This window comes from Nerophis lumbriciformis, linkage group LG02 (assembly GCF_033978685.3).
Source record: "Nerophis lumbriciformis linkage group LG02, RoL_Nlum_v2.1, whole genome shotgun sequence".
Taxonomy (NCBI): Eukaryota; Metazoa; Chordata; class Actinopteri; order Syngnathiformes; family Syngnathidae; genus Nerophis; species Nerophis lumbriciformis.
In genome coordinates, this window is record NC_084549.2 from 72256577 (window position 1) to 72273309 (window position 16733).

Below are 16733 nucleotides of genomic sequence, written 5' to 3' on the forward strand. Positions count from 1 at the left end.
AGGAATTTCCAAAATTCCTGCTTTTCCAAAGCCCTATTTCCACCATTTTCTCTGGCGACTACTCTTTCCACATTTTTCAACGCATTTCGACCGTTTTGCCGTCAAAACATTCCTCTTAATCAGGACAAAAAACGAAGTTGTTTTTTGAACTGGAAAAATTCCCGCTTTTCCTGAAATTCCCAAATTTTTGAGAAATTCCCAATTAAATCTATGGGACGTTCTTCAAAGTTCCACAACTCCCACATTATTCATCCGATTCAAACTGTTCCAACTTCAACATATTCCACCATCCTGGACATTCAAACTATCATTTTTCAAGTTTTAAAAAATTCCAGGAATTTCCAGAATTCCTGGTTTTCCAAAGCCTTATTTCCATCCTTTTTTCTGGCGACTACTCCTTCCACATTTTTCAACGCATTTCGACCGTTCCGCCGTCAAAACATTCCTCTTAATCAGGACAAAAACCAAAATTTTTTCATTCAGACTTCTCAAGTTTTTTTTTTATACCATTTAAAAAAAAAAATTCCCGCTTTTCCCGAAATTCCCACATTTTTTAGAAATTCCCATTGAAGTCAACGGGACATTCTTCAAAGTTCCACAACTCCCACATCATTCATCTGATTCAAACTGTTACAACTTCAACATATTCCACCATCTTGGACATTCAACCTATAATTTTTTAAGTTTAAAAAAAATTCCAGGAATTTCCCAAATTTCTGCTTTTCCAAAGCCATATTTCCACCATTTTCTCTGGCGACTACTCTTTCCACATTTTTCAACGCATTTTGACCGTTCTGCCGTCAAAACATTCCTCTTAACCAGGACAAAAAACAAAGTTGTTTTTTGAACTGGAAAAATTCCCGCTTTTCCCGAAATTTTTGAGAAATCCCCATTTAAATCTATGGGACGTTCTTCAAAGTTCCACAACTCCCACATTATTCATCCGATTCAAACTGTTCCAACTTCAACATATTCCACCATCCTGGACATTCAAACTATCATTTTTCAAGTTTAAAAAAATTCCAGGAATTTCCAGAATTCCTGGTTTTCCAAAGCCTTATTTCCATCCTTTTTTCTGGCGACTACTCTTTCCACATTTTTCAACGCATTTTGACCGTTCTGCCGTCAAAACATTCCTCTTAACCAGGACAAAAAACAAAGTTGTTTTTTGAACTGGAAAAATTCCCGCTTTTCCCGAAATTTTTGAGAAATTCCCATTTAAATCTATGGGACGTTCTTCAAAGTTCCACAACTCCCACATTATTCATCCGATTCAAACTGTTCCAACTTCAACATATTCCACCATCCTGGACATTCAAACTATCATTTTTCAAGTTTAAAAAAATTCCAGGAATTTCCAGAATTCCTAGTTTTCCAAAGCCTTATTTCCATCCATTTTCTCTGGCGACTACTCTTTCCACACTTTTCAACGCATTTCGACCGTTCTGCCGTCAAAACATTCCTCTTAACCAGGACAAAAAACAAAGTTGTTTTTTGAACTGGAAAAATTCCCGCTTTTCCCGAAATTTTTGAGAAATTCCCATTTAAATCTATGGGACATTCTTCAAAGTTCCACAACTCCCACATTTTTCATCCGATTCAAACTGTTCCAACTTCAACATATTCCACAATCCTGGACATTCAAACTATAATTTTTCAAGTTTTAAAAAATTCCAGGAATTTCCAGAATTCCTGGTTTTCCAAAGCCTTATTTCCATCCTTTTTTCTGGCGACAACTCCTTCCACATTTTTCAACGCATTTCAACTGTTCCGCCGTCAAAACATTCCTCTTAATCAGGACAAAAAACACAATTTTTTCATTCAGACTATTCAAGTTTTTTTTTTTACCATTTTTAAAAAAAAATTCCTGCTTTTCCCGATAATCCCACATTTTTGGGAAATTCACATCGAAATCAATGGGACATACTTCAAAGTTCCACAACTCCCACATTTTTCATCTGATTCAAACTGTTCCAACTTCAAAATATTCAGCCTGTTTGGGAATTGTGTGCTCTCCTTCAACAATTCCAAGAAAAAGTTCCAGGATTTCCCATAATTCCCTATCATTTTTCCACATTCCACAAAATAATAGGTGTAGAAATGACACAATATGTTCCACCATCCTGGACATTCAACCTATAATTTTTTAAGTTGAAAAAAAATTCCAGGAATTTCCAAAATTCCTGCTTTTCCAAAGCCCTATTTCCACCATTTTCTTTGGCGACTACTCTTTCCACATTTTTCAACGCATTTCGACCGTTCCGCCGTCAAAACATTTCTCTTAATCAGGACAAAAAACAAAGTTGTTTTTTGAACTGGAAAAATTCCCGCTTTTCCCGAAATTCCCAAATTTTTGAGAAATTCCCATTGAAGTCAATGGGACATTCTTCAAAGTTCCACAACTCCCACATTATTCATCCGGTTCAAACTGTTACAACTTCAACATATTCCACCATCCTGGACATTCAACCTATAATTTTTCAAGTTTAAAAAAAATTCCAGGAATTTCCAAAATTCCTGCTTTTCCAAAACCCTATTTCCACCATTTTCTCTGGCGACTACTCTTTCCACATTTTTCAACGCATTTTGACCGTTCTGCCGTCAAAACATTCCTCTTAACCAGGACAAAAAACAAAGTTGTTTTTTGAACTGGAAAAATTCCCGCTTTTCCTGAAATTCCCAAATTCTTGAGAAATTCCCATTGAAGTCAATGGGACGTTCTTCAAAGTTCCACAACTCCCACATTATTCATCCGATTCAAACTGTTCCAACTTCAACATATTCCACCATCCTGGACATTCAAACTATCATTTTTCAAGTTTAAAAAAATTCCAGGAATTTCCAGAATTCCTGGTTTTCCAAAGCCTTATTTCCATCCTTTTTTCTGGCGACTACTCTTTCCACATTTTTCAACGCATTTCGACCGTTCTGCCGTCAAAACATTCCTCTTAACCAGGACAAAAAACAAAGTTGTTTTTTGAACTGGAAAAATTCCCGCTTTTCCCGAAATTTTTGAGAAATTCCCATTTAAATCTATGGGACGTTCTTCAAAGTTCCACAACTCCCACATTATTCATCCGATTCAAACTGTTCCAACTTCAACATATTCCACCATCCTGGACATTCAAACTATCATTTTTCAAGTTTTAAAAAATTCCGGGAATTTCCAGAATTCCTGGTTTTCCAAAGCCTTATTTCCATCCTTTTTTCTGGCGACTACTCCTTCCACATTTTTCAACGCATTTCGACCGTTCTGCCGTCAAAACATTCCTCTTAACCAGGACAAAAAACAAAGTTGTTTTTTGAACTGGAAAAATTCCCGCTTTTCCCGAAATTTTTGAGAAATTCCCATTTAAATCTATGGGACATTCTTCAAAGTTCCACAACTCCCACATTTTTCATCTGATTCAAAATGTTCCAACTTCAAAATATTCAGCCTGTTTGGGAATTGTGTGCTCTGCTTCAACAATTCCAAGAAAAAGTTCCAGGATTTCCCATAATTCCCTATCATTTTTCCACGTTCCACAAAATAATAGGTGTATAAATGACACAATATGTTACTGATTGCTAATTAGGAGTCTTTGTTTGTTTACTTACTACTAAAAGACAAGTTGTCTAGTATGTTCACTATTTTATTTAAGGACTAAATGACAATAATAAACATATGTTTCAAGTACACTAAGATTTTTTGTTCAAATAAAGACAATAATGACATTTTTTGAGGTCCCCTTTATTTAGAAAATTATTTAAATACATTTTGGTACCAGTACCAAAATATTGGTATTGATTTATGGATGAGCACTAAACAATAACTCCAACACAACAGTGATTACCAGCGTTGTTCCTGCCTCCATGTACCCATGCATGTTTTACCTTTATCATCCCCTACCTCTAAAAGTCACGTTCCTCTCCGGGTGCCTTCTAGAAACTGCCATGCAGCTCTGATGTGACCTGATTAACTCAAACATCATCAGCCCGAGCTACACTGTGCATAGCGCTAATTAGTGATGCTAATCGGAGATATACTAATTAGCTAGTACCATGTGGTAATTACAGCTTGTCAACGTGCCCGAGTAAAATTAGCATCGCGCTTGAACACGGGCATTTTATTTGGCCCCTGGAAAGCCTGGAAATGTTATGTATCAATAAAGTACTGTAACTTTTCTTGCTAAATGTATTATTTCTTTCCATTTTGGGAGAAAAAAAATCAATGTACTCCATGTAATATCAAATTGTGTTCACTTAAATATTGCCTAATTATGCAAAAATATGTGATCAAATATTCAAACAATTAGAAATAAATACTAATAATAACTAGAATATGCAATTCCTGGTGTAGAATTCTGGAAAATTCCTGGAATTTTTTTTAACTTGGGGAAAAAAGGTACCGTATTTTCCGCACTATAAGGCGCACCTAAAAACCACAAATTTTCTCAAAAGCTGACAGTGCGCCTTATAACCCGGTGCGCTTTATATATGGATAAATATTAAGATTCATTTTCATAAAGTTTCGGTCTCGCAACTTCGGTAAACAGCCGCCATCTTTTTTCCCGGTAGAACAGGAAGCGCTTCTTCTTCTACGCAAGCAACCGCCAAGGTAAGCACCCGCCCCCATAGAACAGGAAGCGCTTCTTCTTCTACTGTAAGCAACCACCCGCCCGCGTAGAAGAAGAAAAAGCGCGCGGATATTATCATTTCCTTTGTGTGTTTACATCTGTAAAGACCACAAAATGGCTCCTACAAAGCGACAGGGATCCGGTTCATGAAAAGACGCAATCTCTCCATCCGCACACGGATTACTATTTCGATATTCCTGTGAACCGCACTGTGGATACAACGGGAGCACGTACGGTGAATATTCGCACCACAGGGAATGAGAAGTCATCCTTCACTGTGGTTCTAGCTTGCCATGCTAATGGCCAGAAACTTCCACCCATGGTGATATTCAAAAGGAAGACCTTGCCAAAAGAGACCTTTCCAGCCGGCGTCATCATAAAAGCTAACTCGAAGGGATGGATGAAGAAAAGAAGAGCGAGTGGTTAAGGTAAGTTTACGCGAAGAGGCCGGGTGGCTTTTTTCACGCAGCTTCGTCCATGTTGATATACGACTCCATGCGCGCCCACATCACGCTGGTTTTTAATATATTATTAAAGTTTGACTGACCTATTTGACTGTTTTTTTGACATTCCTTTAGCGCAGTTAGATGCGGCTTACAACACGGGGCGGCTTATAGGTGGACAAAGTTTTGAAATATGCCGTTCATTGAAGGCGCGGCTTATAACCCAGGGCGCCTTATGGTGCGGAAAATACGGTAGTTTAAATTTCCAGGATGGTGGAATGTGTTGAAAGTGGTTTGAATCGGTTGAAAAATGTGGAAATGGTGGAAGTTTTAAAAATGGCTAATTCATTTTAAATGGGAAAAATGTCCCGAAAAACCTGGATTTCTGGGAAATCTGGGAATCTTTGGAATTTGTCAAGGGAAAGCCCGCGATTCCCGAATAGGCTGAACAGTTTGAAGTTGGAACGGTTTGAATCGGATGGAAAATGTGGAAGGTCGAGCGCGCCAAAATCTGGAGAAGAAGAAGAAGTAGAAGAACTAAATGTGGCAATTCCTGAATTGCGTGTGAATGAACTAAAATCCTGGAATTTTTTTAGAATTGTTGAAGTAGAGCACACAATTCCCAAATTGTGCTGAATATGTTGAAGTTGGAACAGTTTGAATCGGATGAATAATGTGGGAGTTGTGGAACTTTGAAGAATGTCTCATTCATTTCAATGGGAATTTCCCCCAAAAATTGGGAATATCGGGAAAAGCGGCGATTTTTTTTTGAAAATGGTAGAAAAAACTTGAATTGTCTGAATGAGTTGAAATGGTTGGTGTTGGAATTTTTCAAATCAGTCGAGAAATTTTGACGTAAGAAACATGTTGAATTGAGAAATGGTATTGCGGAATTCCTGGAATTTCTGGAAAACCGGTAATTTTTCCAGTTCGAAAAACAACTTTATTTTGGTCCTGATTAAGAGGAATGTTTTGATGGCGGAACGGTCGAAATGCGTTGAAAAATGTGGAAGGAGTAGTCGCCAGAAAAAAGGGTGGAAATAGGGCTTTGGAAAACCAGGAATTCTGGAAATTCCTGGAATTTTTTTTAACTTGGGGAAAAAAGGTACCGTATTTTCCGCACTATAAGGCGCACCTAAAAACCACAAATTTTCTCAAAAGCTGACAGTGCGCCTTATAACCCGGTGCGCTTTATATATGGATAAATATTAAGATTCATTTTCATAAAGTTTCGGTCTCGCAACTTCGGTAAACAGCCGCCATCTTTTTTCCCGGTAGAACAGGAAGCGCTTCTTCTTCTACGCAAGCAACCGCCAAGGTAAGCACCCGCCCCCATAGAACAGGAAGCGCTTCTTCTTCTACTGTAAGCAACCACCCGCCCGCGTAGAAGAATAAAAAGCGCGCGGATATTATCATTTCCTTTGTGTGTTTACATCTGTAAAGACCACAAAATGGCTCCTACAAAGCGACAGGGATCCGGTTCATGAAAAGACGCAATCTCTCCATCCGCACACGGATTACTATTTCGATATTCCTGTGAACCGCACTGTGGATACAACGGGAGCACGTACGGTGAATATTCGCACCACAGGGAATGAGAAGTCATCCTTCACTGTGGTTCTAGCTTGCCATGCTAATGGCCAGAAACTTCCACCCATGGTGATATTCAAAAGGAAGACCTTGCCAAAAGAGACCTTTCCAGCCGGCGTCATCATAAAAGCTAACTCGAAGGGATGGATGAAGAAAAGATGAGCGAGTGGTTAAGGTAAGTTTAAGTTTACGCGAAGAGGCCGGGTGGCTTTTTTCACGCAGCTTCGTCCATGTTGATATACGACTCCATGCGCGCCCACATCACGCTGGTTTTAATATATTATTAAAGTTTGACTGACCTATCTGACTGTTTTTTTGACATTCCTTTAGCGCAGTTAGATGCGGCTTACAACACGGGGCGGCTTATAGGTGGACAAAGTTTTGAAATATGCCGTTCATTGAAGGCGCGGCTTATAACCCAGGGCGCCTTATGGTGCGGAAAATACGGTAGTTTAAATTTCCAGGATGGTGGAATGTGTTGAAAGTGGTTTGAATCGGTAGAAAAATGTGGAAATGGTGGAAGTTTTAAAAATGGCTAATTCATTTTAAATGGGAAAAATGTCCCGGAAAACCTGGAATTCAGGGAAATCTGGGAATATTTGGAATTTGTCAAGGGAAAGCCCGCGATTCCCGAATAGGCTGAACAGTTTGAAGTTGGAACGGTTTGAATCGGATGGAAAATGTGGAATGTAGAGCGCGCCAAAATCTGGAGAAGAAGTAGAAGAACTAGATGTTGCAATTCCTGAATTGCGTGTGAATGAACTAAAATCCTGGAATTTTTTTAGAATTGTTGAAGTAGAGCACACAATTCCCAAACAGGCTGAATATGTTGAAGTTGGAACAGTTTGAATCGGATGAATAATGTGGGAGTTGTGGAACTTTGAAGAATGTCTCATTCATTTCAATGGGAATTTCCCAAAAAATTGGGAATATCGGGAAAAGCGGCGATTTTTTTTTTTGAAAATGGTAGAAAAAAACTTGAATTGTCTGAATGAGTTAAAATGGTTGGTGTTGGAATTTTTCAAATCAGTCGAGAAATTTTGAAGTAGGAACATGTTGAATTGAGAAATGGTATTATGGAATTCCTGGAATTTCTGGAAAACCGGGAATTTTTCCAGTTCGAAAAACAACTTTTTTTTGGTCCTGATTAAGAGGAATGTTTTGACGGCGGAACGGTCGAAATGCGTTGAAAAATGTGGAAGGAGTAGTCACCAGAAAAAAGGGTGGAAATAGGGCTTTGGAAAACCAGGAATTCTGGAAATTCCTGGAATTTTTTTAAACTTGAAAAATGATAGTTGGAATGTCCAGAAACTGTGGTGCCGTTTTGGCATTTACAGTCATACACCCAAAAATCTACACTTGTTAATTTACGGTAAAAAAAATAAAAAATAAAATAAAAAAAATGGCAGCTCAGGTGCCAAAATGTAACTGTAAAATTGCACTTTTTTTTTATTTACAGTAAAAAAACAATTGTCAATTTTACAGTAAAATTCTGGCAGCTGAGCTGCCTTTTTTTTTTTTTTTTTTTTTTTTTTTTTTTTACCATAAAAACAGCAGTAGTGTTTTTCCATTTACAGTAATATGCACTACATTTTGAGGTGAAACTATTGCAACTTACCATATTTTTGTTGACATTTTAGTTTTTTAAAAATCTACTAAAAATTGCATTAAAAAAATTGAGTAATAATACAAACTGTATGTTAACTTAAATATTGTCTAATTATGCAAAAATATGTGATCAAAAATTCAAACCATTTTTTTAAATAGAAATAAATACTAATAATGATGATTTCAAAGCAAGTTATCCATCAAAGTGTGCAATGTAAAAGTAGCAATAGATTTCATGCTCAAATTGTGAAATTTACTGTGGTTTTTACGGCATTTTTCTCTAAATCATAAAAACTGTCCTTTTTTTTACTGTAATAAACTGTGGTGTCATTTTGGCATTTACAGTAATACACCCAAAAATATACACTTGTTGATTTGCGGTAAAAAACAAACAAACAAAAAAAAAACCTGTAAAATTGCTGTAAAATTGCACTTTTTTTAATTTACAGTAAAAAAAATAATGTAAATTTTACAGTAGAATTCTGACAACTGAGCTGCCTTTTTTTTTTTTTTTTTTTTTTTTTTTTTTTTTACTATAAAACCAGCAGTACAGTTTTTCCATTTACAGTAATATACACTACATTTTGAGGTGAAACTATTGCAACTTAACATATTTTTGTTGACATTTTAGTTTTTAAAATATCTACTAAAAATTGCATTAAAAAAAATTGAGTAATAATACAAACTGTATGTTAACTTAAATATTGTCTAATTATGCAAAAATATGTGATCAAACATTCAAACCATTTTTTAAATAGAAATAAATACTAATAATGATGATTTCAAAGCAAGTTATCCATCAAAGTGTGCAATGTAAAAGTAGCAAAAGATTTCATGGTCAAATTGTGAAATTGACTGTGCTTTTTACAGCATTTTTCTCTAAATGATAAAAACTGTCCTTTTTTTTACTGTAATAAACTGTGGTGCCATTTTGGCATTTACAGTAACACACCCAAAAATATACACTTGTTGATTTGCGGTAAAAAAAAAAAAACATATTTAAAAAAGGGCAGCTCAGCTGCCAAAATTTTACTGTAAAATAGCACTTTTTTTTATTTACAATAAAAAAACAAATGTTAATTTTACTGTAAAATTCTGGCAGCTGAGCTGCCCTTTTTTTTTACCATAAAAACAGTAGTACAGTTTTTCCATTTACAGTAATATACACTACATTTTGAGGTGAAACTATTGCAACTTACCATATTTTTTTTGACATTTTAGATTTTAAAAAATCTACTAAAAATTGCATTAAAAAAATTGAGTAATAATACAAACTGTATGTTAACTTAAATATTGTCTAATTATGCAAAAATATGTGATCAAACATTCAAACCATTTTTTAAAATAGAAATCAATACTAATAATAATGATTTCAAAGCAAGTTATCCATCAAAGTGTGCAATGTAAAAGTAGCAATAGATTTCATGCTCAAATTGTGAAATTGACTGTACTTTTTACAGCATTTTTCTCTAAATCATAAAAACTGTCCTTTTTTTATTGTAATAAACTGTGGTGCCATTTTAGCATTTACAGTAATACACCCAAAAATATACACTTGTTGATTTGCGGTAAAAAACAAAACAAAAAAACTGGCAGCTCAGGTGCCAACATTTTACTGTAAATTTGCACTTTTTTTTATTTACAGTAAAAAAAATAATGTAAATTTTACAGTAGAATTCTGACAACTGAGCTGCCTTTTTTTTTTTTTTTTTTTTACCATAAAAACAGCAGTACAGTTTTTCCATTTACAGTAATATACACTACATTTTGAGGTGAAATTATTGCAACTTACCATATTTTTTTGACATTTTAATTTAAAAAAATCTACTAATAAAATGAGAATCGGCCCTCTGGGGCCAAACATAACTATGTGGCCCTCAGTGAAAACCACTTTGACACCTCTGACTTACAGGATTCATTGGCTTACTTCTTCCAGGTGCACCATGAACGTGACGTTGCTTCCAACGCCAGCACTCAGCTCGCCGCCGCCGCCGCCGCCGCCGCCGCCGCCGCCGCCGCCGCCGTTCGTGGTCAAGCGGAGGCCTCTGGGTGGTCTTGACCGACACGCCTGCCTCCTGGGTGAGTACACGTTCTTCCCGGACTCTTTGCAGTTATTGGATAAAACCTTACGATACCTTTAAAAAGCAAATATTAAGAAAACATTTAAACAAAGAAGGACTGGATAACTTGTTAATTTACAAACCCCAAAAGCAGTGAAGTTGTCACGTTGTGTAAATGGTCAATAAAAAGAGAATACAACAAATCCTTTTCAACTTATATTCAATTGAATAGACTGCAAAGACAAGATATTTAACATTCAAACTGGAAAAATTAGTTATTTTTTGCAAATATTAGCTCATTTGGAATTTGATGCCTGCAATATGTTTCAACAAAGCTGGCACAAGTGGCAAAAAAGACTGAGGAAGTTGAGGAATGCTCATCAAAGACTTATTTGGAACATCCCACAGGTGAACAGGCTAATTGGGAACAGGTGGGTGCCATGATTGGGAATAAAAGTAGAGTCCATGAAATGCTCAGTCGTTCACAAACAAGGACGGGGGCGAGGGTCACCACTTTGTCAACAAATGCCTGAGCAAATTGTTGAAGAACAACATTTCTCAGCAAGGAATTGAGGGATTTCACCATCTACGCTCCGTAATATCATCAAAAGGTTCAGGGAATCTGGAGAAATCACTGCACGCAAGCCAGGATTTTACACACCTTCGATCCCTCAGGCGGTACTGCATCCAAAAGCCACATCAGTGTGTAAAGGATATCACCACATGGGCTCAGGAACACTTCAGAAAACCACTGTCAGTAACTACAGTCGGTCGCTACACCTGTAAGTGCAAGTTAAAACTCTACTATGCAAAGCCAAAGCCATTTATCAACAACACCCCAGAAAAAGAAAAATTGGGAATATCGGGAAATGCGGCAATTTTTTTTTAAATTATAGAAAAAAACTTGAATTGTCTGAATGAGTTGGTGTTGGAATTTTTCAAATCAGTCGAGAAATTTTGACGTAAGAAACATGTTGAATTGAGAAATGGTATTGCGGAATTCCTGGAATTTCTGGAAAACCGGGAATTTTTCCAGTTCGAAAAACAATTTTTTTTGGTCCTGATTAAGAGGAATGTTTTGACGGCGGAACGGTCGAAATGCGTTGAAAAATGTGGAAGGAGTAGTCACCAGAAAAAAGGGTGGAATTAGGGCTTTGGAAAACCAGGAATTCTGGAAATTCCTGGAATTTTTTTCAACTTGAAAAATGATATTTGGAATGTCCAGAAACTGTGGTGCCGCAAGCCAGGATTTTACACACCTTCAATCCCTCAGGCGGTACTGCATCCAAAAGCGACATCAGTGCGTAAAGGATATCACCACATGGGCTCAGGAACACTTAAGAAAACCACTGTCAGTAACTACAGTCGGTCGCTACATCTGTCAGTGCAAGTTAAAACTCTACTATGCAAAGCCAAAGCCATTTATCAACAACACCCCAGAAAGGCCACTTGCTTCACTGGGCCCGAGATCATCTAAGATGGACTGATGCAAAGTGGAAAAGTGTTCTGTGGTCTGACGAGTCCACATTTCAAATTGTTTTTGGAAACTGTGGACGTCGTGTCCTCCAGACCAAAGACGGAAAGGACATTCCGGACTGTTCTAGGGTGAAAGTGTAAAAGGCAGCATGTGTGATGGTATGGGGGTGTATTAGTGGCCAAGACATGGGTAACTTACACATCTGTGAAGGCACCATTACTGCTGAAAAACTACGTTATCATGGACGCCCCTGCTTATTTCAGCAAGACGATGCCAAGCCAGGTGTTACAACAGCGTGGCTTCATAGTAAAAGAGTGCAGGTACTAGACTGGCCTGCCTGTAGTCCAGACCATTGAAAATGTGTGAAGGCTAAAATATGAGAAGGGAGACTGTTGAACAACTTAAGCTGTACATCAAGCAAGAATGGGAAAGAATTCCACTTCAAAAATGTGTCTCCTCAGTTCCCAAACCTTTACTGAGTGTTGTTAAAAGGAAAGGCCATGTAACACACTGGTAAAAATGCCTTTTTTTGTGCAATGTGTTGCTGCCATTCAATTCTAAGTTTGTCATGTCTTGATCTTGTGAGTTTGCTTTTCCGGGATGCAACGGAAAGTTGGCACGGGCGAGACGGGAATGAAGGTACATGATTTATTTATTAACTATAAATACAAAAAAAAAGGATCAAACAAAAAGCGCGCACAGTGGCGGAGAATAAACTATGAACAATTAAACAAAACTTGCAAACTATGGCTTGAATAAAGAAAACTTACTTGGCATGGACAAAAAAGGAGCAGCGTGAACATGGACATGAAAAAAATGGACAGAGCATAAATGTGGTGTGAGGTCGTCAGCACGAACAACAGAAAATGAATGAACTTAAATACTACGGACATGATTAGTGAAAGCAGGTGCGTGACTCAAAACGTGAAACAGGTGCGTGACGTGACAGGTGAAAACTAATGGGTTGCTATGGTGACAAACAAGAGTGCACAATGAGTCCAAACGTGGAACAGGTGAAACTAATGGGGTAATCATGGAAACAAGACAAGGGAGTGAAAAGACAGAAACTAAAGAGTCCTATAACTAAACAAAAACATGACTTAACACAAAACATGATTACACAGACATGACAAAGTTCATGATTATTTGCACAAAAAATAACAAAGTACCTCTGGATTGGCAGACCGGGGTGGTGGTTCCTCTCTTTAAGAAGGGGAACCGGAGGGTGTGTTCTAACTATCGTGGGATCACACTCCTCAGCCTTCCCGGTAAGGTCTATTCAGGTGTACTGGAGAGGAGGCTACGCCGGATAGTCGAACCTCGGATTCAGGAGGAACAGTGTGGTTTTCGTCCTGGTCGTGGAACTGTGGACCAGCTCTATACTCTCGGCAGGGTCCTTGAGGGTGCATGGGAGTTTGCCCAACCAGTCTACATGTGCTTTGTGGACTTGGAGAAGGCATTCGACCGTGTACCCCGGGAAGTCCTGTGGGGAGTGCTCAGAGAGTATGGGGTTTCGGACTGTCTGATTGTGGCAGTCCGCTCCCTGTATGATCAGTGCCAGAGCTTGGTTCGCATTGCCGGCAGTAAGTCGGACACGTTTCCGGTGAGGGTTGGACTCCGCCAAGGCTGCCCTTTGACACCGATTCTGTTCATAACTTTTATGGACAGAATTTCTAGGCGCAGTCAAGGCGTTGAGGGGATCCGGTTTGGTGGCTGCAGGATTAGGTCTCTGCTTTTTGCAGATGATTTGGTCCTGATGGCTTCATCTGGCCAGGATCTTCAGCTCTCGCTGGATCGGTTCGCAGCCGAGTGTGAAGCGACTGGGATGAGAATCAGCACCTCCAAGTCCGAGTCCACGGGAAAGGGTGGAGTGCCATCTCCGGGTTGGGGAGGAGATCTTGCCCCAAGTGCAGGAGTTCAAGTACCTCGGAGTCTTGTTCACGAGTGAGGGAAGAGTGGATCGCGAGATCGACAGGCGGATCGGTGCGGCGTCTTCAGTAATGCGGACGCTGTATCGATCCGTTGTGGTGAAGAAGGAGCTGAGCCGGAAGGCAAAGCTCTCAATTTACCGGTCGATCTACGTTCCCATCCTCACCTATGGTCATGAGCTTTGGGTTATGACCGAAAGGACAAGATCACGGGTACAAGCGGCCGAAATGAGTTTCCTCCGCCGGGTGGCGGGGCTCTCCCTTAGAGATAGGGTGAGAAGCTCTGTCATCCGGGGGGAGCTCAAAGTAAAGCCGCTGCTCCTCCACATGGAGAGGAGCCAGATGAGGTGGTTCGGGCATCTGGTCAGGATGCCACCCGAGCGCCTCACTAGGGAGGTGTTTAGGGCATGTCCGACCGGTAGGAGGCCACGAGGAAGACCCAGGACACGTTGGGAAGACTATGTCTCCCGGCTGGCCTGGGAACGCCTCGGGATCCCCCGGGAGGAGCTGGACGAAGTGGCTGGGGAGAGGGAAGTCTGGGCTTCCCTGCTTAGGCTGCTGCCCCCGCGACCCGACCTCGGATAAGCGGAAGAAGATGGATGGATGGATGGAAATAACAAAGTTTCTCAGTGTGAACATGAAATATCTTGTCTTTGCAGTCTATTCAATTGAATATAAGTTGAAAAGGATTTGTTGTATTCTCTTTTTTATTTGCCATTTTTTGACCTTTACTGGTTTTAGGGTACCGTATTTTCCGCACCATAAGGCGCCCTGGGTTATAAGCCGCGCCTTCAATGAACGGCATATTTCAAAACTTTGTCCACCTATAAGCCGCCCCGTGTTGTAAGCCGCATCTAACTGCGCTAAAGGGAATGTCAAAAAAACAGTCAGATAGGTCAGTCAAACTTTAATAATATATTAAAAACCAGCGTTCTAACAACTCTGTCCCAAAATGTACGCAAATGTGCAATCACAAACATAGTAAAATTCAAAATAGTGCAGAGCAATAGCAACATAATGTTGCTCGAACGTTAATGTCACAACACACAAAATAAACATAACGCTCACTTTCTGAAGTTATTCTTCATTCATAAATCCCTCGAATTCTTCTCCTTCGGTGTCCGAATTGAAAAGTTGGGCGAATGTGGGATCCAAAATGGCCGGCTCCGTCTCGTCAAAGTCATCGGAGTCAGTGTCGCTGTTGTTGTCCAGCAGTTCTGTGAATCCTGCCTTCCGGAAAGCTCGGACCACAGTTGTGACCGAAATATCCGCCCAGGCATTTACGATCCACTGGCAGATGTTGGCGTATGTCGTCCGGCGCTGTCTCCCTGTCTTAGTGAAGGTGTGTTCGCCTTCGGTCATCCATTGTTCCCACGCCGTTCGCAGTCGTGCTTTGAATGCCCTGTTGACACCAATATCGAGCAGTTGGAGTTCTTTGGTTAATCCACCCGGAATGACGGCGAGTGTTGTATTTGTGTGCTTCACTTGTTTTTTGACACCATCTGTGATGTGGGAGCGCATGGAGTCGTATATCAACATGGACGGAGCTGCGTGAAAAAAGCCACCCGGCCTCTTCGCGTAAACTTACCTTAACCACTCGCTCATCTTTTCTTCATCCATCCATCCCTTCGAGTTAGCTTTTATGATGACGCCGGCTGGAAAGGTCTCTTTTGGCAAGGTCTTCCTTTTGAATATCACCATGGGTGGAAGTTTCTGGCCATTAGCATGGCAAGCTAGAACCACAGTGAAGGACGACTTCTCATTCCCTGTGGTGCGAATATTCACCGTACGTGCTCCCGTTGTATCCACAGTGCGGTTCACAGGAATATCAAAAGTCAGTGGAACCTCGTCCATGTTGATAATGTTCTCTGGCCGGATCTTTTTTTCCAGCTATCTTGTTTTTACAATATGCACGGAAAGTAGCCAGCTTTTCTTGAAAGTCTTTAGGCAGTTGCTGTGAAATAGTAGTCCGTGTGCGGATGGAGAGATTGCGTCTTTTCATGAACCGGAAACACCAAGAAGCACCACCTTTAAAATCATCCAGGTGAAGTTCGCTTGCTAGCGCTGTTGCCTTCATTGGAATAGTGATGGTGCTGACACTTCTGCTTGCTGCTCTCTGCTCAACAACCCACTGTTCCAGTTTGTCCTCCAACAGTAGCCATCTTGCTTTGTTCCCTCGGAAACTCTGTTTTGTCTTCTTTACCTGGCGCAGGTCATCTTCTTGCTTCCTCCACCTACGCACCATTGATTCATTTATGTTATATTCCCTTGCTGCTGCTCTATTTCCGTGTTCTTCGGCATGACTTATTGCCTTAAGTTTAAATTCTGCGTTATACGCGTGTCGCTTAGTACAGCGTTTCTCAAAGTGTGGGGCGCGCCCCACTGGTGGGGAATAGAGGAAATTTCACTTAAAATTTTTTTTTTAAATTATTATATTCTTAGATTATTTTTTTTACTATGCTTTCATTTTCTATACACACTGTAAATCACTTTGTGATCCTGTCTGTGAAATCCGCTATATAAATAAATGGAAATTACCGGTACTTATTTTTACTGTAGTCTTTATATTTCTCGGTACGAGCGAAAGTTTGACAGACATAGCAACAGTAACTAATGGGGGCGGGGCTAAGCGGAACAAACTTTCGCGCGGATGGGTAGCAGGCTAATGTGTGGATCACAATTACACAAATATATACATTTGTGACTCGCACCTCAAAGGTCGTCGAGCCAGAGCCAGCGCCTGCAGAGAAACAAAAATGTGACGGGCACACACTGTGTCATTCACCGGGAAGCACTCGCGTCAAGGCAGCTCAGCCCCGAACTCAATGAGGTTTTAACAGATGTTGTGAGCGCGGTAAATTTGATCAAAACACGACCACTGAAAGCGCGACTGTTCTCTGCACTGTGTGAGGAAATGGGAGCTGATCATACAGCCGTGCTGTTTCACAGTGAAGCAAGGTGGCTCTCCTGGGGGAAAGTGCTGTCACTTGCCCTGTCTTGCCAAATGCATA

At 39.8% G+C, this 16733-nt stretch overlaps 1 protein-coding gene across 2 annotated transcripts in view; it reads right to left on the reverse strand.

Moving 5' to 3' along the window:
• Window positions 1-16733, reverse strand: part of sorcs3b (sortilin related VPS10 domain containing receptor 3b) — a 313247-nt gene that overhangs the window by 80134 nt on the left and 216380 nt on the right. For both annotated transcript variants that reach the window (XM_061968212.1, XM_061968203.1), the window contains exon 18: window positions 10185-10392. In XM_061968212.1, the coding sequence (XP_061824196.1) occupies window positions 10185-10392 (208 nt within the window). The remainder of the gene's footprint in view (window positions 1-10184; window positions 10393-16733) is intronic.